The sequence below is a fragment of the Littorina saxatilis genome, linkage group LG11 (assembly GCF_037325665.1).
Source record: "Littorina saxatilis isolate snail1 linkage group LG11, US_GU_Lsax_2.0, whole genome shotgun sequence".
In the NCBI taxonomy this organism is placed as follows: Eukaryota; Metazoa; Mollusca; class Gastropoda; order Littorinimorpha; family Littorinidae; genus Littorina; species Littorina saxatilis.
The window spans coordinates 39,069,644-39,095,458 of record NC_090255.1 but is presented as its reverse complement, the minus strand read 5'-3'; the positions used below and the strand labels follow the sequence as shown (position 1 = coordinate 39,095,458).

At 44.3% G+C, this 25,815-nt stretch overlaps 2 protein-coding genes across 2 annotated transcripts in view; one reads left to right on the top strand and one right to left on the bottom strand.

Annotated features, from left to right (window-relative positions):
- The window catches only part of LOC138980435 (DENN domain-containing protein 3-like), a 56,012-nt gene extending 47,913 nt beyond the window's left edge, over nucleotides 1-8,099 (bottom strand). The window contains exons 1-5 of the mRNA XM_070353314.1: nucleotides 7,968-8,099; nucleotides 6,628-6,798; nucleotides 5,268-5,482; nucleotides 4,265-4,422; nucleotides 1,393-1,517 (exon numbers count right to left, since the gene is read on the bottom strand). Coding sequence (XP_070209415.1) covers nucleotides 1,393-1,517; nucleotides 4,265-4,422; nucleotides 5,268-5,482; nucleotides 6,628-6,798; nucleotides 7,968-7,991 — 693 coding nt within the window. The 5' untranslated portion in view covers nucleotides 7,992-8,099. The remainder of the gene's footprint in view (nucleotides 1-1,392; nucleotides 1,518-4,264; nucleotides 4,423-5,267; nucleotides 5,483-6,627; nucleotides 6,799-7,967) is intronic.
- A 2,888-nt stretch (nucleotides 8,100-10,987) lies between these two features.
- Nucleotides 10,988-25,101, top strand: LOC138979564 (uncharacterized). Its single transcript, XM_070352278.1, has 5 exons — nucleotides 10,988-11,934; nucleotides 13,295-13,604; nucleotides 16,913-17,082; nucleotides 17,416-17,532; nucleotides 24,319-25,101. The coding sequence occupies exons 1-5, from the start codon at nucleotides 11,320-11,322 to the stop codon at nucleotides 25,099-25,101; spliced, it is 1,995 nt and encodes a 664-aa protein (XP_070208379.1). The 5' UTR covers nucleotides 10,988-11,319.
- The last annotated feature ends 714 nt before the right edge of the window (nucleotides 25,102-25,815 follow it).

Here is a 25,815-nt window from a genome sequence, read left to right as displayed (position 1 = left end):
CAATCTTCGAGTCTGGAAACGCACTGCGGTTGACAGTGGCAAGTTCATTTTTACAATCATCTCAGAAAAAAGTTGATTCAGCACGGACTACAGCCTTTTCTTCTGGCAGGATTTGCTTTGCGGGAATGAACTTCATAATTCCTTGGCAGCTTTCAGCGGATTTTTGGAACTGCAGTGTTGTTCGATGTCATATTTCCCAGCATGGGCAACGGAGAAATCTGATTTACAATACTTGCAGTGTGCATGACTTTTTTCAACAGTAGACCCCACAATTCCTGGCTCTTTCTTATATTTCTCCAAGAAAATCTGCTGCTTCTGAAGTTCTGCTTTTTTTTCTTTTTTTTCTTTTTCTTTTTAGGAGATCAGACATTGTTAATCACACATGTGCGTGCGTTGTTTTTTTTAATCTTTTTTATCGGAAGTTTTTTATTTTATTTTTATTTTTTATTATCCTTTTAATTCTTATTAAGTTATTATTGTTTTCCTTCAGTCTCACTCTTTCTCTCAGCTTCACACTCAATGGACAGTAAACAGATCATGGACAATTTTTGTTAAATTTTTTTTTTATTTACCCTCTCTCTCTCTCCCCTCTCTCTCTCTCTCTCTCTTTCTCACACTTGTCCACACAACATCTCTCTCTCTCTCTCACTCTCTCTCTCTCACTCACTCCCTAGTCTGTCTTTCTCTGCATCCACTTTCTTTCTCTTCGACTTGTCTGTTTTTTTCTGAATTTTGTTCTTCGGATTCTTCTTTGTTCTTCTTTTTTGCTTCGTCTCTCTCTCTCTCTCTCTCTCGCTTCTGAAGTTCTGCTGTTTAGACTTGGTACAGTCATTCGAAACTGGCACATTTTTCCGCTTCATTTTGCCACGATTGTCCAGACGATTGCACGTGCCAACAACTGAACGAGGTTTCCACAGCTGAAGACTCTCTGTCAGGGTTATCTCCCTTAGACCGAAACCGGTATCAGTTGTACCATCCCGTAATCAGCACACCAACACCGGAAAACGTATTTTAGACTTTTTCTTAGTCCTATTTTGTGCGTGTGTCGCGTATTGTCGTACCGATAATAATTTGGCGTACAAAATACGCCCAAATCGTACTCGTAAACAGGTCTGAAAGAACCAACACCCAATCAGTGAAACTTTTTTCTTTTCATTTGTGTGACAAGCAGACTCTGCAGTTGTTGGCCGTGGAAGAGCGACAGCTATTTATACCTCGAAGTTTCTTCTACATCGCTCATACCTGTGAATTGTAGAGTTCTGTTTGTAATAGGGTCTGGCTGCTGAAGTCTCCGTGTATGATCTTGGGAATCTTTGCTTACTCATAACTCTTAAAACGTAGCATGCTACACCACAGTTGGCAGCTCTGAGTGAGAAAGGAAAGGAGACGTACCTTCTCAATGATGTAGGGTTTGTGGAAGGTGATGCAGGTGGCGTACGTCTTGTTACCCGACACATCGGTGAGCACCAGGAAATGAATCAGGGCGTCGGGGCATTCATGGTACACCCTCACGTGATCTGAAAAACAAAAAAACAGACACATCTGTGAGCACCAGGAAATAATTCAGCGCATTCACTTTACACCTTCACGTGATCTGAAAACCACAACAACAAAACAGACACGTCAGTGAGCACCAGGAAATGAATCAGGGCGTCGGAGTGTGGAGATTTTTCCGATCTCCCAGGTCAACTTATGTGCAGACCTGCTAGTGGCTTATCCCCCTTCGTGTGTACACGCAAGCACAAGACCAAGTGTGCACGGAAAAGATCCTGTAATCCATGTCAGAGTTCGGTGGGTTATAGAAACACGAAAATACCCAGCATGCTTCCTCCGAAAGCGGCGTATGGCTGCCTAAATGGCGGGGTAAAAAACGGTCATACACGTAAAATTCCACTCGTGCAACAAAAACACACGAGTGTACGTGGGAGTTTCAGCCCACGAACGCAGAAGAAGAAGAAGAACAGAAAATCTGAAAAAGCAAGGTTTTACAAAGGGGTAAGTCTTAAATTGGAGAGTCTTAAAGGGGGTCAGACTGTATTCTGTCACGCTCCGGGGAGACCAAGGGGAATGAATCACTGTCACGCTCCGGGGAGACCAAGGGGAATGAATCACTGTCACGCTCCAGGCAGACCAAGGGGAATGAATCACTGTCACACTCCGGGGGGACCAAGGGGAATGAATCACTGTCACACTCCGGGGGGACCAAGGGGAATGAATCACTGTCACACTCCGGGGGGACCAAGGGGAATGTATCACTGTCACGCTCCGGGGAGACCAAGGGGACTGAATCACTGTCACGCTCCGGGGAGACCAAGGGGAATGAATCACTGTCACGCTCCGGGGAGACCAAGGGGAATGAATCACTGTCACGCTCCGGGGAGACCAAGGGGAATGAATCACTGTCACGCTCCGGGGAGACCACGGGGAATGAATCACTGTCACGCTCCGGGGAGACCAAGGGGAATGAATCACTGTCACGCTCCGGGGAGACCAAGGGGAATGAATCACTGTCACGCTTCGGGGAGACCACGGGGAATGAATCACTGTCACGCTCCGGGGAGACCAAGGGGAATGAATCACTGTCACGCTCCGGGGAGACCAAGGGGAATGAATCACTGTCACGCTCCGGGGAGACCAAGGGGAATGAATCACTGTCACGCTCCGGGGAGACCACGGGGAATGAATCACTGTCACGCTCCGGGGAGACCAAGGGGAATGAATCACTGTCACGCTCCGGGGAGACCACGGGGAATGAATCACTGTCACGCTCCGGGGAGACCAAGGGGAATGAATCACTGTCACGCTCCGGGGAGACCAAGGGGAATGAATCACTGTCTCGCTCCGGGGAGACCAAGGGGAATGAATCACTGTCACGCTCCGGGCAGACCAAGGGGAATGAATCACTGTCACGCTCCGGGGAGACCACGGGGAATGAATCACTGTCACGCTCCGGGGAGACCAAGGGGAATGAATCACTTTTCTTTATTTGGTGTTTAACGTCGTTTTCAACCACGAAGGTTATATCGCGACGAGGGAAAGGGGGGAGATGGGATAGGGGAAAGGGGGGAGATGGGATAGAGCCACTTGTTAAGTGTATCTTGTTCACAAAAGCACTAATCAAAAAATTGCTCCAGGGGCTTGCAACATAGTACAATATATGACCTTACTGGGAGAATGCAAGTTTCCAGTACAAAGGACTAAACATTTCTTACATACTGCTTGACTAAAATCTTTACAAACATCGACTATATTCTATACAAGAACCACTTAACAACGGTTAAAGGAGAAATCAGAATCCGTTAGTCGCCTCATACGACATGCCCCCGGGGTGCAGAGAAATAAGGATGTGGAAAAGAAGACTTTTGGTAAGTGAAATAAAGGTGATAGATCCAGTCAGGTAGAAATAAGACAACAAGAAAAGAATTGGAAAACTGCAGGGAATAGTAGGGAGAGTTTTCTTGGAAGGAAATATAGGTGAAAGGACTGGTAAGGCAGAAATAAGACAAAAGAAGAGAAATAAAGGGGTGGGGTAGCTTGGTGATAACACTCCCACCGCGTGAAGGTGACACCATGGGAGCAATGAATCACTGTCACGCTCCGGGGAGACCAAGGGGAAATGAATTGCAGCGTCTGGACATTCATTGTACAACTTCATACGATCTGAAAAAGCACCATCAATAATAATGATGATTTTTCTTTAATTTGAAATTGTTGTGTGTACTTTTGCCATGCATGTACAGTCAAACCCGCCCTGGCAATCACCTGTCCAAGACTACCACCATAAAGAATCTCAGATGAGACTTTTCTATGTCTATAAAAAGGATTATAGACAGGCACACACCACCGACACCAAAAACAATGACGACATTAACAACAACACCCATAACAACAACACGATGACAAGAACACCATTGACAAAAACAACAACAACACCAATGACAACAACAGCACCAATAACACCACCAATGAAAACAACAACAACACCAATGACAACAACAACACCACCAATGACGAGAACAACAACTCCAATGACAACAACAAAACACAATAACAACACTAATGACAACAATACCACCAATTACCACAACAACAACACCAATAACAACTGCACCACCAATTACAACAATGACAATAACACCACCATCAACACCCCCACCAACACCACTGACAACAATCACAACATGACCACCAATGACAACAGTCACCACCACCACCACCACCACCAACAACACGACCACCACCACCAACAACAACAACAACACACCTGGAAAGCAGAAGGTGGTGATGGAACGAATGACGTCTTCAGAGATTGGCAGGTCGGCCCCCTTGGTTGTAGCGCTCATCATGCCGGGGTCCATCTTTTTCAGGTGATGCGTGATCATGGCCGGGTTCACAGATACTCCTCGCGACCCCGCCGCAAAACTAAGGAGAGGGGAGGTAGAAAAAATAGTGTGGTCTAAAAAATTAAGACGTTTACAAGACGCTTTCTGAACAGATGTAAATACATAACAACACGTAATGTAAGTATAACTTGCTGTGTGGTGCTAAGTTTATTTTTACACCCCCGGTATAGGGGTGTGTATAGGATTCGGTCGATGTGTTTGTTTGTTTGTGTGTTTGTGTTCGCATATAGATCTCAAGAATGAACGGACCGATCGTCACCAAACTTGGTGAACAGCTTCTATACATTCCAGTCAAACACACGGTTAGGGAGTTATTGGTGGATTAAGATTCTACAAGGACTTATAGAGGGACATATTAATGGTCAAAGGGAAATAACCTTCTCAGTTGGTGGCAGTGAGAATGGTAAGGACGGGGGTGTTTTTCCTACCTCGGAGGAATTTCTTGTTTGTATTATGCCACCTTATGTTATCTGATTAAAATCATGTTTTAACCAAAATATTACAAACCAGAAAAACTGTCACGGGATTATGGCAGAATGGCCAAGGTCTTTTACGTGCCAACTTGGTGACACAGGGGTGGGACATGGCTACCGTCTCAGGGTTTGCACATAAAGTTGACCCGTTTCTGTCCCGGCCAGGATTGGAACACGCAACCCTAGGACCACAAGTCCAGTGCTCTACCACCTGAGCTACCCGGGCACCCAAATGGATCTCTGGTGGTTTTTAATATAAATCTGCTTTCCATTGCGTTTCATACACAGTGCACACACACACACACGCACTCTCAGGCACGCACGCACACACACTCTCAGGCACGCACGCACACACACACTCTCAGACACACACACACAGACGACAGCTTACGGGTTTTTCATCCCTCTGTTGAGGGAACTATCAGTACGCGCCCTGAAGCTGTTGACAGGGGTGCACGGCTGGGCTGCTTTTTGATTGGGCGGGTAGTTGGGGTCTTCCATCAAGAACGGCTCAAAGTACAGCGCCTTGGTGGAAGACACTGCCGCGAGAACGTGAGCCTCGTAATTCTTGTCGAACAAGTTGTCAAGTAGGTCCTCATCGCTGTGCTGAAAAGTGAGACACAGAAGTTGAAAAGTGATGTCTTGTTAGTGTTGCACTGGAACCCCACTTTTAATTTCCCACTGATAAAAGTCCCTCCTCCCCCCCCCCCCCCCCCCCCCCTCTTGACAGCTTGTTACACAAACATTCTTAAATCATAAAAGAATTCTTTTTTCATCAAGACAAGATCAGTACAATTCGAAGTTTTGAAAGTTTGAAAAATGAAAAGCCCGGAAGCAGGGTCACACAAGGTCATGGTTCTCGTAGCAGACGACGGTTTATGCCTATCGCCAGTTCCTCTGAACAGTCAAAAGCCATAGCTAGAGTTCTTGTGAATCACAGCGGTTTGTTTCGTTTGGATTCAGAGGTACATAATAACGAGCTATTGCAGATAAGCTTACAGCGAGTCGCATTCAAATCACAAACTGACGACTACATTGTGAAAAAAGGAAACTGGATCACACGGGTTCACAATGGCTCAGGGGTGAGATAAACCACGCAAAAATAAATTCTTAAAAATTGCTCGCTCTTTACGGAGGGCACCTGAGTAGGATGTTCTCAAGCGGTGAGTGTTTAAATGGAAAGGGTGTTTGTACTGTGTGTAAAAGCCTGACAGTATCTGTGATGGTTTACGGGAGGCGTACTGTGCCTTTAATGAGTTTGGTCATTAAAAATCTCAACATTCTAATGAAAATCAAAATGTTAGAAATTGATCCAAAAATGATTTTATCTTTTTCGTCAACACTACCTGAATCTAAAAATGTATACATAATATATATGTCTGGATCAAAAAAAGCTCAGAAAGTTGAAAAGAATAAAGAAAAGCATGCTTTCCTGCTAAACGGTAGCGCTACTGCCCTATAATTGGCAGTCACTTCAAGCGATCAGCGAGATAGGTAAAAGCCATTGTCTTGGTACAAAAAACAAAATGTGCATTCAGTTACATTCTGCGAAATGAACAGATTGACTAACTGTATTAAGTTCGCTTTGGTGTTTTGTTGGTTTTTTTGTGTGTGCCTCATGAACAGAAAATCTGATAAAGCAAGTCCAGTTGTTTAAGGGCAATTCCACTGTGGTAATCCCAACCCGCTTAATTTCAGAAATCAGTTTGCACAACTTTTCAGCAATCTTAGAAAGAAGAAAAGACAATTACCTCCAATCCCTTTCCTCCTAGGGGCACTAACCCAGTGTTGTCATCAATGCCAACGACCAGCATCAACTCAGCAAACCTGTCGGCGATCCTGATAGCACTCGACCCATAACTGCTGCTCCCCCGGCGCGAACCTCTACTTAATATTCTCTCCTGCCCCCCATCCATGTTTACCTGTGAAGCAAAAACATTTATCATGTGATTAGTTCTTCTGATAATTTATATTAGTCTAGATTAACAGGAAGGTTTATTCATCAAAAACATTTTTCTTAAAGTTATTGAGCTACCAACCCAAAAATATTTGGCCTTATCATGGGAAACCAAGTCTGGCCATGCAAACTTCTTTTTTGCGTCTCCAGACGCAGCATTGTACATGAAAAACATGCATCAGCTGCCTCGGTCACATGTATTGCAAGCCCAAGTAATTGGACATTCTGAAAGGGTGTGCTAGTCTGACACCAGGCCCAATCTGGTCCAGACTGCACATGTTGTGTACCAATTCATTTTACGTACTGGCTATACGCACTCGGAGTGTATACAACACCTGACCACTGTATACACTCCGGCATTAACTTCCGGTCGTGAAGCGAATTTGCCATTCAACACCACTTTGCGATAGGAACAATCTAATGCTGCACGGCCTTTGCTGTGACATAGATTACATTTTCACACTTTCGACACTGAACCGCATCAACACTCGGAGCGTCATTTGACGCCATTTTGCGAAGGTACGCTTCACTTTCGATTCATGGTATCAAAGTATGTTGGGAATAAAAACAAACACACACACGAAACTGATGCTTCATGGCAGTTTATTGTCAGAGTTTGGAACACACTTGGCGTGTGTATCAATCTAGAAACGGTTGTATACTATGTGAATGTACATTATTTGCCAACCCTCGACACTCCAAAAAAGAGATAGCGGAAGTCCATACGTCAGACTGATTTTTCATTGGCTACTTCCTAACGACTTGTTAGCTAGCTGGGCATTTAACTGACTTAGAGTTGTAACGGAGCTTTTCATTGTCGGAGTGTATACAGACACGTCGATTCTGTATACACTCGGAGTGTATATCCTTTTGCCTTCATTTTATACCATTTTGGCATCCTGTGGGTAGACTGAAACTACAACTTCTAACTTCAATTACGCAGCAAGGCCCAAGAGAGAGTGAGCCATCTCTCTTTTATAGAATCCTTGGCATGGCTGCATATCCTAATGTGTATCAAAGTAATATGTTATCTTTTGGAATTCGTGGTGATGGCCTACTTTTCACATGCTTGAAGGGAACGAACATTACATCAATATCAAGACTATCAAAAATGACACGGTCTTTTTCGCAAACCTCTGATTTGACATCAGCTTCCATGATTTCTATGCTTGTGTAGACATGACACAGATGCTGCAATAATTTGCTCCGTGTTACACAAGCAGGGACCAAAACACCGCAAAGACCAAAGTGTGTTGCTGATTTCAACTTTCACTTCCTTCAATTGTGTCACATGACTATGTCGAGAGTAACGTCCCTTCGATAATAATGGAATGCCCGAAAATTATTTCTTTCGAATAAAACAGCAACAATTGTAAAGACTGTCTAAATCATCCTTATGTGGTAATTATCGATCTTGCTTTTCGCCATACCTTATGTTTAATGAGTATTTTTTTTATTTTATTCTTTATTTTGTTGAGCGGAAAAATAAATGTAAGTAGAGTGCATTAGCAGACAAATTCAAAATGGCGGCAACTTTGAAAATGTCAACTTTCACTATTACCATTCTTGCCCTGATCCTTGCTTCTGCAGTCGCGACAGCGACGTATTTCAAGCAGAAAATAGGTGAGCATTTATACTTTAAACGTACACAAAGTAATAACTTGTCTCTGCAACGACTTTCAAACACAGGATCATATAATTGACAAACTCTCTCTGTCACTTGTGTCACTGTCATGTACTATGTAGTGTCACTGTCAGTGTCAGTCTGTGACTGATCAAGTATTCTCTCTCTCTCTCTCTCTCTCTCTCTCTCTCTCTCTCTCTCTCTCTCTCTCTCTTTTTTTTTTTTTTTTTCTCTTTCTCTTCAGAACATCGTCAATTTTTGTAAGAGTAACCTACTTAGCAGTAGCACTTTCAACAATCTCTAGGCATGTGTCAGTTAGAGAGTAAACGTGTACTCAATAGCTATTATTATTAACTGGTCCGATGTCATTCTCATAGTTTTCTGAATAACATTGTACGGTTCGAAATGGCATGTTCCACTTCATACTGCCAATACTGGGCAACCTCAGATACCCCAAGAGAGTGAACTTGTGGACTTTAGAAATGCATTTTGTTTGTTTGTTTGTTTGCTTAACACCCAGCCGACCACGAAGGGCCATATCAGGGCGGTGCTGCTTTGACATTTTAACGTGCGCCACACACAAGACAGAAGTCGCAGCACAGGCTTCATGTCTCACCCAGTCACATTATTCTGACACCGGACCAACCAGTCCTAGCACTAACGCCATAATACCAGACGCCAGGCGGAGCAGCCACTAGATTGCCAATTTTAAAGTCTTAGGTATGACCCGGCCGGGGTTCGAACCCACGACCTCCCGATGACGGGGCGGACGCCTTACCACTAGGCCAACCATGCCGGTTTAGAAATGCATGATCTATCAGTATCAGATTCAGAAGACTTCTGTGCTTGCAAAGACTTCACTAAATTTAAACTTTAAACTTGTGCCTGAGTGTGTTACTTACTACTTACAGTATTAGGAGACGGTGTCAGTGTGAAAAAATATATTACAAATATCTATATATATATACGACTAGTGTCTGTCTGTGTGTCTGTGTGTGAGTTCGCGATGCACGGCCAAAGTTCTCGATGGATCTGCTTCAAATTTGGTGGGCATATTCAGGTAGACCCGGGACAGGACACAACCTGGTCGATATTTCAAAACGTGCTCTCAGCGCGCAGCGCTGAACCGATTTTGGTTCCACCTCAGCTACCCGGGCCCCCATACCGACACACCAAAGGGCTCCGCTACACCACATCACAACGCCAAAGTTCTCGGTGGATCTTTTTCAAATTTGGACACCGTATTCAGCTACACCCCGGACACAATATCATCGATGAGATATTTCAACACGTGCTCTCAGCGCGCAGCGCTGAACCGATTTTGGTTTTTGTGTTCATTTCACCATTATAAGTAACTCTTCCTTATCTTCTCCAGGTTTTCAGCGTTTACCTCCCTTCCTTCGTACGGTGCACTATAGTATGAGTGGGGCATCTTCGGATATTCCCGGTGTTCTGTGTCATCTATCTCTCTATATATATATACGGCTTCTCTGTGTTTGTGTTTGTGTGTGTGTGTGTGTGTGTGTCTCTCTCACTATGTGGGCAACACCTGTGGATTGTTCAGTTCTGTTTGTGATGTGGTCTGGCGGCTTTTGTGTATTTGTATGTACTGGCCCTCCTTTGAGAAGCCATAACAGATCAAAAGGGCTTAGAGATAAGCTCTAAATTGCTCAATCCTGTTTGAGTGGAGTTCGCCTCCAAAGGTGATTAACACGGTTACATTCGTCGACAAGGATGGGACTCGATATGGTCAGGAATGGCATTATGGCCACTGAATCATTTTCGTGCTGCATTCCACGAATCTGGGAGGGACCTAAGCTTGGCGGGTCCATTGTTCGGACCCGGCAAAGCCGGCGTACGGCTCTAAGTATTTCATCCCGGCGAAGCCGGCTACCCGGCGAAGCGGGTATTCCTCTAGTATATATATGTGTCATGCCAAATACAGGGAATTGCCGAATTCGCGGAATCGCATACATTTTTGCCCATTTTGCGTAATCGGCAAAACACTGGCCATTACGCGAAATCGGCAGTGTATTGCCGAAAATCCGTAAAGACTTCTAAAAGTAAAACACTCACATTTCGCAAAAGCTGCAGCCAGTGTGTTACTTTTTGAGTCACCAGAGCATTGTATAATTTACATTGCCCTATTATGGGTTTTAAGGTCTTTGTTCGTCCGTTTCGAGCGTAACAAAAATGCATGAAAACTACACTTTTTGCCATAACTTGCCATAATTTATTGATTATTACGTTATCTATCCATTGTAGCATCTAGCTGTCTAAATTTGATCATATTCAAGGCATTAAGAACTTTTAAACCAAAACGTGGCTGCCGATTTTGTAAAATGGTCAAGTTTGAGAAGCCTTTTAGTTTTACACATTGTCGGCAAAACGCTGCAGATTTTGCACAATGGGCAGCGTTTTGCTGATTACGCGAAATGGGCAAAACTGTTGCTGATTCCGCGAATACTGTCAATTCGACATATGACATACATTGATATCAATTTGTTTATTTATTTTGTTTCAGATTTCTTTTACGAGCACTGCAAGTCTGCAGAGGAGGAGGTGAAGATTTCTACATGGTTGACGTCAGTGTTGACTGCAATAACAGGCTGGCTTTCTGCATGGTCAGCAGAAGCTGGGTGGCCAAGTAGCCGCTCTTCAGTTGACCACACTGACTTGTCCACGGAAGGAGAAGGGTTCGGTACATCGCCGGTCTGCCAGGCCTCTGTCATTCAGATCTTCGCTTATATCTTATTCGTGAATGTTTCGCAGGATTTGAAAAAGCTGTGTGCTGTTTTGGTTGATGTCTGCTCCAATTTCTGCAGTATTTTACTCGATGCTTCATGTGGATGGTTTTGTGCAATGAACGCAACAATGGGGCAATGTTTTTCCTTGTGTGCTGATGCTTTTTGGAGTTGTCTGGATCTGATGCGAGCTGGTTGCAGCCAACTTTGGACACTTTTGTGGAATCTGTGTCAGGACTTAAACTTGTTGGGAGAGAACTCAAACTTTACAGCTGCATTTGTCACAGTTTCTTTCGTATTTTGCCTCTCTGTGGCGTTTCTGTTCTGTTGGAAACAAATACTGTGCAGGCAACATTTTAAAAGTCAACAAATGAATGCAGACTCAGTGTACTATGATTCAGAATATGACGACACTGTTCATAACTTCAGCAGCTACACGCTGCAGAACAAACGGAGCCAGAATGAAAGTTCAGCTCTTTCCACAAGCTTTGGATCAAATTCACCACCATATTCAAGGTATAGCCCAAGGCCTGACACTGTGACGGAAAGAGGGTACTGGGGAAGAAATGAGAGTGGTGACAACATGCAGTGCCTCAGCAGCAAGAGAAGAACGCTTAATCCTGGGAAGCTGATGTTGTACTTGTCGCTAGCGTTGCTGTGTGTCAGCATCCCTTGGGAGTTTTGCCGTCTGTATCAGGCGGCCATTGGTAACCGGGCCGCTGTTGCATCAGAGGTGAGTTTGTTTTCACTGTTGATGTGATGTTGAACGATACGTGTTTGTTTAGGCCAAAAAAAAAATAGGTCTGTTTACGGTAACCCGACCGTCCCTATTTTTTTCGCGCGACCCTAGACTTTTTTTTGGCATTTGGGGGAGAAAAAAAAGAAGAAAAAAAATCTTGGTTTTTTTGCAAAATAACGTAAAAATATGGTTTTTTGGAAGAAAAAAAAAAAAAAAAAAATCCCGACCTACCGACCCTATTTTTTTGGCCTATGTTACCGTAAACAGACCTTTTTTTGGGGGGGGGCCTTAGAGGAATGAAGGTTTGTGTGCGTGTGGCTGTGTGAAATTGAGCTCATTTACATAAAACCCCTTTTTCATCTTTTTCACCTTTTTCACAAGCACTGTACTCGCTGTCTTTTTGTTTTGACAAAAGCTGAAATTTGACCATAGACTGTATAGAATCATGCTGTGATAGGACTGGGTGGCCGAGTGGTAACACATTTGCGCTCGGAAGCGAGAGGTTGCGAGTTCGACCCTGGGTCAGGGCGTTAGCAATTTTCTCCCCCCTTTCCTAACCTAGGTGGTGGGTTCAAGTGCTAGTCTTTCGGATGAGACGAAAAACCAAGGTCCGTTCGTGTACACTACATTGGGGTGTGCACGTTAAAGATCCCACGATTGACAAAAGGGTCTTTTCTGGCAAAATTGTATAGGCATAGATAAAAATGTCCACCAAAATACCCATGTGACTTGGAATAATAGGCCGTGGAAAGTAGGATATGCGCCGAAATGGCTGCGATCTGCTGGCCGATGTGAATGCGTGATGTATTGTGTAAAAAAAATTCCATCTCACACGGCATAAATAAATCCCTGCGCCTTGAATATGTGCGCGATATAAATTGCATAAAATAAAATAAAAAAATAAATCCCTGCGCTTAGAACTGTACTTACGGAATACGCGCGATATAAGCCTCATATTGATTGATTGATAAGGCCAAAAAAAAAATAGGTGTGGTTACGGTAACATAGCCAAAAAAAATAGGGTAGGAAGGTAGGCAATCACTTTTTTTTTTTTTACTTTTTTTTCTAATGTGTACAAATTAAACCTACTTGACAGGGAAATAAGTGTGCGACTCGGGCGATTTCGCTTTTATTGCGTTTTCTGCACTGGTTATTATTATTTTTTTTTTTTGTTGACAAATGTAATAAAAAGTTATTGGGTCGGCCCCTAAAAATAGGGTAGGTTGGGTTACTGTAACCACACCTTTTTTTTTTAGGCCTAAGACCCGATTTTCTCAGTTTTTTGGAAGTCTTAAAATGGGGGTTCCACTGTCATGTATAAATTCCAATTTCTTGTCACTTGTCTCTTTCCCAGGGAGTGCCAGCAGAGTGCAGCGTGGAGTCTCTGTCGCTGCTCCAGACACTCAAAGTCTGGTTGTCACGCCAACTAGCCTGGAGTCATGACAACCCATGTGAGCGTTACTTCAACGCCATGTTTGTCGACCCACTCTGGGATGTCACACCTTTCATGGTACGTTACTGCATTGCCATTTTTCTGCTTCGTTCACGGGCTGTAACTCCCACGGTTTTTACATGTTTGACCGTTTTACCCCACCATTTAGGCAGCCATAAGCTGCTTTCAGTTTCATTCATGCTGACCTACACGCCAACCGGCATAACGGGCAGTAAGTAAGTAAAGCTGCTTTCAGGGCATGCATGCTTGGTATGGTCCTGTTTATACCGAACATTGACATGGCTTACAGTTACAGGATCTCTTCCATGCGCACTCGGTCTTGTGCTTGCATGTACCCACGAAGGGGGATAAGGCACTAGCAGGTCTGCACATAAATTGACCTGGAACTTGGAAGATCAGAAACATCTCCACCCTTAACCCACCAGGCGCAGCCAGAACTCGAACTCACGACCTTCCGCTTAAGGGCCGGCGTTTTATCCACTAGGCCATTGCGCCTATCATAAATCATGTGTCAATGCATCAATGCCATTAATATTAATAAGGCCAAAAAAAAATAGGTCTGTTTACGGTAACCCGACCGACCCTAGTTTTTAGGCCCGACCCTAATCTTTTTTTTGGATCGTCTGAAAAAAACAAAAAAACCGCATCCAAAATAGAGCTGTTTGCGCTCAAACAGCAGACGACAGAAGGGAGGTAAGCTCAAAGTACTGTTTATAGTTATGTTGGGCAAAAACAGGGATTGATGAGAAGAAATGAACTGTGAAACATCATAGAGAGGGGAGAAAAAAAAAAGAAAAAAAAAAGGCGACCTACAGACCCTATTTTTTCACCCTATGTTACCGTAAACAGACCTTTTTTTTTTTTTTGCATAACAATAATAGTAATGAGAGCTTGATGTGGGGTAATAATACCAATGAGAACTTTATGCAGAATGATAATAATGAAAGGTTCATGCGGGAACCACAGAATAGTTTTGTGCTCTCAACGCTGTGCATATTATTACCCAGGAATAACGCTATTTCAACACTTAATACATGTACATCTAAATTGTAACATAATGATAAAACAAAAGTAAAAATTACGACAGCAGGAAAATTGCGACAGCAGAACACTTCCTTCAACATTAATATGATTCATATTATTTGTGGTTCTTGTGAATGATAAGGCCTAAAAAAAAATAGGTGTGGTTACGGTAACCCGACCTACCCTATTTTTTGGGGCCGACCCTATAACTTTTTATTATATTTGTCAAAAAAACACACACAAAAACAAGTAAACGAGTGCAGAAAACGCAATGAAAGCGAAAGCGCCCGAGTCGCACACTTATTTCCCTGTCAAGTAGGTTTAATTTGTACACATTAGAAAAAAAAGTTTTAAAAAAAAAAGTGAGTGCCTACCTTCCTACCCTATTTTTTTTGGCTATGTTACCGTAACCACACCTATTTTTTTTTTGGCCTAAAGCACTACATCAACATTGAATTCACAAATCCTAGCAATATAACAGAACAATACATTTATCTGACATAATTATATATGTGTAGATGTTGTTCTGACCATAGGCCGGTCGACCATCAAATGTTTGTGACATGAAGGAGGGGTTCTGAATGTTTTCGTTTTCATTACTTTTTTGTCCCATCGCTGGGAAATTCGGGGTCTCTTCCTCTCAGTGGAAAGCTAGCAGCAACAGAGTCGCGCTACCCTGGAGTATGTGTGTTTAGGTGTAATCAGCCTCCTGCACATATGGCAGAATGAACGAGGTCTTTTACGTGCCACAGTGGTGACACGGGGGTGGAACATGGATACCATCTCTGAGTCTGCACATTAAGTTGACCCGTGTCCGTCCCGGCCCGGATTGGAACACACAACCCTAAGATCACAAGTCCAGTGCTCTACCCACTGAGCTACCCGGGCACCCAAATGTTTTTGTAGCAGAGTCATTTGGACATATTTTCAATGGGGATCAGCTCGTTACTCCCCCGGCTCCTTACTCCCCCGGCTCCTTACTCCCCCTTAGGGTTAGTGTCGTGTTTTTCCTTTCGTCACTCTCAGTCGCAAAGGAGACACAACGATTTGTGTAGGTTCTGTAGATTTATTAACAGCTGGAACAACGGTGACAATATCTCTCAGCACAGTGTAAGAAAGAACAAGTGCAAGACTGGTAAAGAACAACAATACGTGTGCGCAGCCCTACTTATATAGTTAATGGACATACGAGAATATTCGGGAAACATCGACACTAATCTGGTTAGATCTACACAGTTCCATCTGTTCGATGAGCGTCTACGCTTACGTCATGAGTGACTGCGCACTTAATCAAAGTAAGTTCTATAATGTTCTATATCCTTCCATTCGATTCCAGTGGTATCTAGCGATCTCCACAACACCTCCCCACCTAAACTGATGCTACTCCTCAAGCATCAACAGCAAAGTCTCTCTGTTGGTTTGCGTGTTCTCTTTGACCGTCTTGGATTGTCTGGTCCATACTCTGAAACGGATGGAGTACCTTTGGGTTTGGTCTGTCTCCGAGTTTGTGGCACAGTTTCCAAGATCTCCATGGGGTGATCTGTTACAAGTTCAGAAACAGTGTCCACTTCCTCACCAGGTTCATTGTCTTCCTCAGTGGTGTAGCGTGGCTGTAGCTGTTCCCAGTGTCGTCTCCATACTGGACCATGAGGAATGACCATGACGTTGAAGCAGCGAGTACCCAGAGACTTCTTAATGACTGCTGGTACCCATCGGGGTTGTTTGTCTCGGCGAGGTCCATGGTATAGAGCATACACAGGATCTCCGGCCTTGTACTGTCTGGTTACCTTGACGACAGCTTTCGAGTCTGGAGTCATCTGAGACTTGGATGCCTCCTTGGATTGCTTGCCCTGAGCGATGTGGGCTGGCGAGGACAGCAGAGTGTCGATCCTTGTCCGTAACTGCCTGGAATTCAAGAGTTCACTCGGAGAGAAACCACAGGATGTCGGTGTTCTCCGGTACTGCATCAAGAACTCTTGAAGAGCACGCTTCGGTGGCAAAGAAGATTTTCTCAGTGCTTGTTTGAATGTCTGCACCAAACGTTCAGCGGCTCCATTGGTAGCAGGATGATATGGTGCCCCTGTCAGGTGCGTGATCCCCCGTTCCTTGCACCAGCTCTGAAATTCTTCAGAAGTGAAGGTCGGCGCGTTGTCAGTGACAAGTGTGTGAGGCAATCCAAAATGAGCAAAATCTTCTTCCAGCAGGTCTAGAGTGGCTCTAGAGGACGTGGATGACGTAGGATGAATGCATGGATACTTGGAGTAAGCATCCGTGATCACCAGCCAGTCTCTACCCATGAAGTTGATTGCATGGTCCAGGTGTAAGCGGCTCCACGGCTTTTCTGGTAGCATCCATGGGTGAACTGGAGGCTTGGATGGCTTGTTCTGATGTTCACCACACGAGTCACATCGTCGAGTAGCCATCTCAATAGCAGCATCGATACCGGGCCAGTAAACAGCAGTTCTTGCCAACTGTTTCATGCGTTCCATGCCGAAGTGTCCGAGATGCAGCAGATCAAGGATCTTGGACTGCAGGCTCTGTGGAATCACCACTCTCGATCCATGGACGAGGCATCCGTGGCAGATACTGAGAGAGTCCGACAACTTCCGGAACTTGTTGACATCTTCATTGATCTCAGCGTTCTTTGGTGGCCAGCCTTCACGGACGTAGCGCATCACAGTAGATATCACTGGATCTTTTCCTGACTCTTGACGGAGGATATTGGCATCCACAGGCTGGACTTGAAGACTGAGAACCTTGATGGCACACACCATGTCCATGTCTTCACCACTTTCCTCCCTGTCGAAGTCGATGTCATCTCCATATGGCAAGCGACTAAGGGCATCTGCATTGCCATGATCCGCTGTTTTCCGGTACTCGATGGAGTAGTTAAACTGGTTCAGCCACAGGGCCCACCGAGCTAGTCTGTTAGCTGCGAGCAGTGGAGTCCCTTTCTTTGGTCCGAACAGTGATGTCAGCGGCTTATGATCTGTCACCAGTATGAACTGACGTCCGTAGAGATACTGGTAGAACTTCCGCAAGCCAAAGATGATGGCCAGGGCTTCCTTGTGGATTTGGCTGTAGTTCCTTTCTGCAGCCGTGAGAGTCTTGGACACGTTGGCGATTGGGCGCTCACTTCCATCTGGATAGCGATGAAATAGGACTGCTCCAATTCCAACGTTGGACGCGTCACAAGCTAGTCCCAAAGTCTTGTTTGGATCGAAGTGTACCAGAACTTGATCCGAGGAAAGCACATTTTTCAACTGTTCAAATGCTGCCTGTTCCTCATCTCCCCACTTCCAGGGGTTCGCCTTCTTCGTCAGGCGGTAGAGCGGCTCTGCCATGCTGGCCAGGTTAGGGATGAACTTCCCGTAAAACTGAACTGAGCCCAAGAAAGACTTCAAGCTTGAGACGTCCGTAGGGGCTGGCATTTTCAAAACTGCCTCGACCTTCGATCCTTTGGAGATCCCTTCGGCCGATAAGGTATGTCCAAGGTATTCCACACTGGCTTGTGCGAACTCGCACTTTTCACGACGACATCTGAGTCCTTTGTCGTTCAGACGAGTGAGCAAACGTTCCAGATTGCTCAGGTGGTCGTTGGCGTCCTTCCCGCTGACGAGTATATCATCTTGGAAGACGGCAACACCAGGTAGATCACAGGTCAGGTTTTCCATGATCTCTTGAAAGTAACCAGGTGCTGACTTTATCCCGAAAGGAAGTCGTTGCTGCAGGAGTACCCCACGGTGAGTGCTGAGGGCTAGCCTGCGTTGACTCTCTGGTGCCAGCTTGATCTGGTTGTAGGCATCAGCAAGATCGATCTTGGTGTATCCGAATCCACCTCCTAGCTTCTGCATCAGTTCCTCTGGGAGTGGCATTGGATGACGGTGATCTTCAAGCTGATCATTGATGCCCACTGAGTAGTCACCACAGATCCGTAGCTTGGGCTTCAGGGTGCCCGAGGTTTGTGCCTTACGAATTGGTACCACTGGCGTTCCGTATTCATTGAACTGGACTGGCTTCCAGACTCCTTTGGCGATGCCTTCTTCGTAGCCTTTGGCGAGGTCATCACGAAGAGCGAAAGGTACCGGACGTGCCTTGTGAAAAACCGGCTTCGCATCAGACTTGAACTTCACGTCCAGTTCGAAGTCCTTGAGACATCCCAATTCTTGTTTGAAGAGATTTGGGAATTTATCAGACAGTCTGTGACAATCTCGTTGCAGGGCAGCATAAGGCGCGTTGGAGGTCGCTGGATGCGTAGGTTTTGCACCCTCACTCTTAGCGTGACTCTCTATGCTCCTCAGTCCTAGAGCATTGTCCACAGAAATTCCCAGAGTCTGGATTGCGTTGCGTCCTAGCAGATTCAGATGAGGGATCTTGGTGACGATGTACGGAATTGAGCTTTGCTTACCAGTCACTGGATCCTTGGTTTGGCCCATGAAAGTTCCCAGCACGGGCAGGTCGTGCTTGCTGGCAGACTCGTAACGATGTGTGACGTCATCCAGCTTCGGTTTTCCTAGTTGTCTCCAGACCGGAAGAGAAACAAAATTTCCCGTAGTTGCGGTGTCCAGTTCCATGGTGAACTGTCGGTCCTGGATTGTTATGGGTACATCCAACCTAGGAGTATCTTGGGGAACTTCACCGAGGATCGCGTTGACAAGCTCTGCTTTCGTGACTCTCTTCACGGAAGCTTGGGAATGTCGTTCCCGATTCTGATGTTGCTTTTTTCTACAGACAGCTTCCAAATGTCCTGTGACGTCACAGTATCGGCATTTGGCGTCTTTGTAGGGGCAGTCTGTTGCTTTGTGGGCCTTTCCACATCGGTAGCACTTCCTGTCTGTGGAATTAGACTGCTTGTGGTTCTTTCGTGGACCCGTAGTCTTGTTCTGGTGGACCTTGTTGACTGGCATGGTCTTGGAACCGTAGACAGTTTCCTTGGCAACCTTCGCTGCGTCTTCAGTCTCAATCGCGACTTGGACAGCACGTGCGAAATCCAGCTCTGTGTCCTTGATCTTGAATAGAGCCTTTAAGACAGCCTCATTGTTGACAGAACATATGAATCTCTGTCTCAGAGCTTCGTCTTGTGGGTTTTTGATCGAAGGAAAGTCACAGGTAGCGGCGTCTTGGCGTATGCGCGCTGCTAACTCCTGGAGAGTTTCGCCTGGCTTCCGTTTCATGTCACTCCAGAACTTGAAACGTTCACGCACTATGAAGAGTTTCGGGTCGAACTGTTCTTTCATGAATTTGACAATTTCGTCCATTGTCAAACTGTTGATGTCCTTGGGCGGATTTTGCTGAGTAGCCAGATTTGCCAGTTGTTTGTAGACCGTAGCAGTCTGATTCGTCAAGAAAACTTGAGCCTTGCGCTGCTCCGGCACGGAGTTGGCGACCACAAACGTGCAAAATCTTGACCAGTAGTCAGGCCACAGTTCCGATGTTGCATCAAACGCAACAAAAGATGGGATTGCAGCTGCCTGTGTAGTAATGGGAAAACGTAGATTCGAAGCACTCGGATCATCGTAGCTTTCCTCCCTGGCAGAAGCTGCGGCACCACTGAACACTTTCATCATCATCTCCATCTGGTGCATTTGTTGCTCCATATCTTCCTTGTGCTGGCGTTGCTGTTTCTCCAACTGCTCCCTTAGAAGCGTTATCAGCTGCTCTGTTTCCGTCATTTTGCAGTAATAAGTCACTCCGAATAGACAAGGGAAGTAACTGTCGGCGACGCCAGTTGTCGTGTTTTTCCTTTCGTCACTCTCAGTCGCAAAGGAGACACAACGATTTGTGTAGGTTCTGTAGATTTATTAACAGCTGGAACAACGGTGACAATATCTCTCAGCACAGTGTAAGAAAGAACAAGTGCAAGACTGGTAAAGAACAACAATACGTGTGCGCAGCCCTACTTATATAGTTAATGGACATACGAGAATATTCGGGAAACATCGACACTAATCTGGTTAGATCTACACAGTTCCATCTGTTCGATGAGCGTCTACGCTTACGTCATGAGTGACTGCGCACTTAATCAAAGTAAGTTCTATAATGTTCTATATCCTTCCATTCGATTCCAGTGGTATCTAGCGATCTCCACAACAGTTAGGGTTAGGGTTAGTAACAAGCCGGGGGAGTAACGATACGGGGGAGTAACGAGATGCTCCCGATCTAATCTAGGTCCAGCTGAGCTGTTGTCTGGTTGTCTTCTAAGTTTGGGAATAGTACAAATACACTTATGAGGTGGATACATTAAAACAAAAGCACAATCCTTCTCATGGAGGCAATTCAACTAACCATCACAGATCTGTCCAGGTTAACATTTACATGGGATAAGACAATCTCTCACCTTGTCTACAAAAACTAAAAATCAGCAGCATGGACGCTGAACTGGATTTGTTTATTAATTTATTCCGCAAATTAACACTAGCGGATTTTAAAAAAATACTTCATACAAAAAATCGGGTAATCTTGAACTTTAGCGTGTTAAATTCATAGCTCAGAATTCAGAGGCATTACTTGTAATCATAACAAGTCGTTTTAGATCCTTTTGAAGTTACGGAATGAACTCCGATGAACTGTGCGAATGCATTTCGTTTACATGGGTCAAAGAAGGAATTATCCGTGTGAGCAAACAAGGGAGACAACTCTTTCGTGTAAATGATGTCCCATGGTTGACAACGTACGCCCTTTTCGGTGCATTTTCGTCGATTGAACAACCAAATTAATTAATTATGCTTAAGTTTGAAGCTCAATCCGTCAATTAATTTCACGAAAAATGTTCTTTGGCTTGCTTACATGGACTTGTATCAAAAATAAGTAAAGAATGTCACGGGATTCTGAGCTATGAATTTAACACGCTAAAGTTCAAGATTACCAAAAAGAAAGGTTTTTGGTTTGTGTCTAAGTGCTGGAATAGCCTTATCTCATGTACCGTACATTTTGGCCAGATCTGAAATAGTGAGTCAGATTGCTTAGACAAGAAGGAGTGAAAGTGTCTTTAACTGGTAAGTAATATTCTCATGGGGTGGTATACAAAATATTTTTTGTTTTCTTGTAATCCAAAACATTCCCTACTCACAGCTTGCATGAGTATCACATTATACCTAAACAATCACTCACCTTGAAATCTATGATTTGCAGAAAGTCTAGATGTGTCCATCAACTTTAACAGTGGATTAGTTTTTTGCTAGCGCAGTTCACCGTGTCAAGTATGCAATCACAAAATGAAGGTAATCCTTTATCACAGTTGATGCTTAAACAGTAACAGCTGTTATACCATAACCAAGAATTACAAGCATGAGTGGCAGAAACGTAAGTCTGTTTTTATAGCTCCAGCATAGACGTGTCATAGCGCACAAGAACAGGTTACTGCTTACACGAATAAAAACAAGTAAGGTGCAACTAGCGTTAGACTTAGAGAGTGGAAAGTCATGGTAGTAGGCATTTGAGGCGTGAGAGGGAATACATTACAAATGTTCTACATTTTGAAATTAGTCTTGGTTGTTACTCGAGCAGTTGAGGGTTATACGGTGGTAACTGCGTTGTGGGGTCCCTACAATAAGAGGTCCCTACAATAAGAGGTCCCTACAATAAGAGGTATATAAGAACTCCATTTGTAGACACCTTCTGTTGTCACTATCTGTTTGAAAAAGATAACATTGAAACCGTACTCACCAGAAACACGAACAATAAAAATACTGTATAGTTGGCACACACACAGAAACACACAAAAACGTGTGATGTGGTAAAGGGAGTTTGGATCTTTTTTAATTTCTATTTTGTTGACGGTCCAAAAAAGTTTGAGGGTCGGTGTGTGTGTGTGTGTGTGTGTGTGTGTGTGTGTGTGTGTGTGTGTGTGTGTGTGTGCGCGAGTGGGCATGTACAGCGTTTGCCAGATCCGATCAAACAACAACAGAATGTTTATGAAACTTCGCATTCTTCCAGATAACATCATGAGGATTTTTTCTTGTTTTGTTTTTTACGGTTTATTCCTTTCATGACGTCATATCCGACTTTAAACAAAGTTGATGCTGCACTGTGGCGACCTAATTTTTCAACAACAAAAATTGAAAGTTTGGTCAAACAGTTGACCCAAGGTTTCAGGTTATTTCTGGTTAGCTGAATGTGTTCTTGATGGGCCTAGCCTTTTAACAACTTTCTGCCGAAAGTTGAAACACAGGCACTTGACAGGAGGTAGGCAGGTCCTGTGGCCGGGCTGTGCTCTCCTCGATAGTAAACTACTACAGATTTGATTACCGCCCCTCACCAATGACGTCACCATCGAGTTTCATGTGCCTGTGGTTGAAATAAGCGTGGCAGATGGCATGGTCACTGGAGTCCACGCATAAACATGTGACCTGACACAAAGGCTAATGCATGCTAATTTTATGGAGGAGAGGGTTTTTGTAAGTTCTGGAAAGCGTTATACTTTCTTTGATGTAATGAGAATCGTTACACCTTCTTTTCACATTTAGTCAAGTTTTGACTAAATGTTTCAATATAGACTGAGAATCGATTTTGTCAAGTTTTGACTAAATGTTTCAAAATAGACTGAGAATCGATTTAGTCAAGTTTTAACTAAATGTTTCAAAACAGACTGAGAATCGATTTAGTCAAGTTTTGACTAAATGTTTCAAAACAGACTGAGAATCGATTTAGTCAAGTTTTAACTAAATGTTTTAAAATAGACTGATAATCGAGACGCGGGACGTGGTGTATGTGTGAACGTGCGTGTGTGCGTGTGTGTGAGTGTGTGTGTGTGTGTGTGTGTGTGTGTGTGTGTGTGTGTGTGTGTGTGTGTGTGAGTGTGTGTGTGTGTGTGTGTGTGTGTGAGTGTGTAGACAAATTCCTGAAAAACTACTGGACCGATCTTCATGAAACGTTACATGAGAGTTTTTGCAAATGATATCCCCAGACGTTGTTTACATTTTTTTTTAAATTATTGATGTCTTTGGTAACGTCATACCCAGCTTATTGTGAAAGTTGAGGCGGCACTGTTACACCCGTATTTTTCAATCAATTACTGAATTAGATTGAAATTTTGGTCAAGCAATCTTCCACAAAACCCGGACTATGGGATTGCATTTCAGCTTGGAAGCTTAAAAAATAATGAATGAGTTTGGTCATTAAAAATCTGAAAAAATATGATTAAAACTAAAATGTAACTATTTTAGAATTCGATCCATCTTATTCTTTATCATTTCCTAATTCAAAAAAACATAAACATATATAAAGTGAGAAAGAGATATCTTATGTTAGAATTCAAAACAAACTCACAAGGTAAACAAGAATAAAGAAAAGCGCACTTTCCTGTGAAGCGCTTTACGCTACTGTGCTATACTGGCTTGTCATGTCAAGCGATCAGGGCAGCAACGTTTTTCACGTCAACCAGTGGGTAAGCGCTTTTAGTCTCGGTGTGTGTATGTGCGTGTGTGTGTGTGTTCGTGTGTGTGTGTGTGTGTGTGTGTGTGTGTGTGTGTGTAGTCGTGTTAGAAGCGGGTGCTTTTGGCAGCATGCTGCACCGTCAAAAAGTAAGTGAACAGTTGTATTGCCAGGCATGAAAATTCTCCGTATTTTCCGTATTTTTGAAAAAAATAAACCGTATTTTTTTTTAATTTCCGTATTTTTCCTTTTTTTTTTTTTTTTTCCCAGTCACAGTTATAGTAAAATAGTTTTGGGGCCATGTTTGAATCCAATTTTAAGGCTCAGATAGCCCCAGATTGCACCAAATTGCACCCTTGAAAAAAAAAAAAAAGGGGGAGCATGCCCCCGGACCCCCCCTAGAAGTCTTGGCGCTTCGCGCCTGCGAAACTTGGCGCTACGCGCCTGCAAAACTTGGCGCTACGCGCCTTCAAATTTTTTTTTCAGTATTTTTTTTTTTTTAGTTTTCATGCCTGATTGCCCTGTGACAGTTGTGCACCGTGTCGTCTGTTCCACAGGTACTGATGTCAGTGGCTACCCGCTGTATCGTCCACCCGACAGAGATGCTGGCAGGCGGGATGGGGCGGGCCCTCAGGAACTTCTTCACCCAGATCCCGCTGCACTGGCAACCCGTCTGCATGCTGCTCGCTGTGGCCTTGACCTTAATCATCCTGCTCATGACCTGCAGCTATCGTTTGCACATCCCGCTCCTATTGAGGATCGAACCCCGCACCCCCGTGTTGGTGGGCGCTGGCAAGGGGGAGGTGACGAGAGGCTGTGGAAGAAAGGGGGAGGGGAGGAGGTTTGAGGAGCGACGTGACCGTCAAGTTCAACCCCTTTGCTGTGAGAATATGAACTTTAAATTTCAAGGAAAACGTAGTGATGAAAGTGCTTCTCCGTACGAGCTCTCTCGCCCCAAAAGCGTAAACTTTACTCAAAAGTATCGTAGACTTACTGACATTCCCTCCGTAACTTCTCCTCCAGAGAACTTTTCTAAGACTCGTAGACCTACTTTCGATTCTCGGGGTCAAAAGGAAAACCTGGAAGCCCCAAACCCGCGAGGAAGAAGCCGAGTCGGGAAAACCTTGACGTCACAGCTGCCGAGTGGCGTCAGTGCTAGAACACCCCTGCGTGACGTGGATGTGACGTCAAATAGAGATGTGACGTCAGACAGCGACGAAGACTGGAGTCCCAGTGTTACAAGGAAGAAAGCCTCTAAAGTTCAGAGGAGAGGAAAGGCAGGGGGAGGTCTTGGAAAGAAAAGAGCCAAGTAAACTGGGGAGGGGGTGGGGGGGGGGGGGGTGGTAGTTAAAAACAGAGTTTGAGGCCAGTGGGTTTCATGCAGTGATCTCGAAGTAAATATATTCAATATTCAATATTATAAGATGTTTGGTGGCTTGTTGACAGACCAGCTTTTTTGTTGGTCCAAGGGGACCATAATCGTCTTTTGTTTCATCTTTATCGACCAAGGCCGAAGGCCGCGGTTGATAAATATGAGACAAAAGGCGATATGCTCCCCGAGGACCACCCAAAATATGCTGGTCTGACAACAAGCCACCAAACATCGTTGATTGTGCACTTATTTTCTCACTACCACAATGATGACAAAAACGATGTTTGGTGGTTTGTTGACAGACCAGCTTTTTTGTCGGTCCTCGACTTTAGTTTCATATTTATTGACCACGGCCTTCGGCCAAGGACAATGTCATGTTTTGGGTAAAATAATTTCGTGATGGTTACATACCATGGGTGTATACGCGAGAAGCCCTTCATTAGATTTATTTTTGGGTGATTGCCGCGCTTGAAATAGTATCGAGGAAGAGCCGAGTGACCTAAATTCAATTGGTAAGATAATGTTTTGGTGTGCGAGATCCAGGAACGAAGAAGAAGAAGGTCTGTAAAAACGGATAAAGTGCTGGACCTCCTTCTGCTAATGGCTGTATATTTTATTTGCACATGTAAATGTTTAAACAGATTGACAAATATTG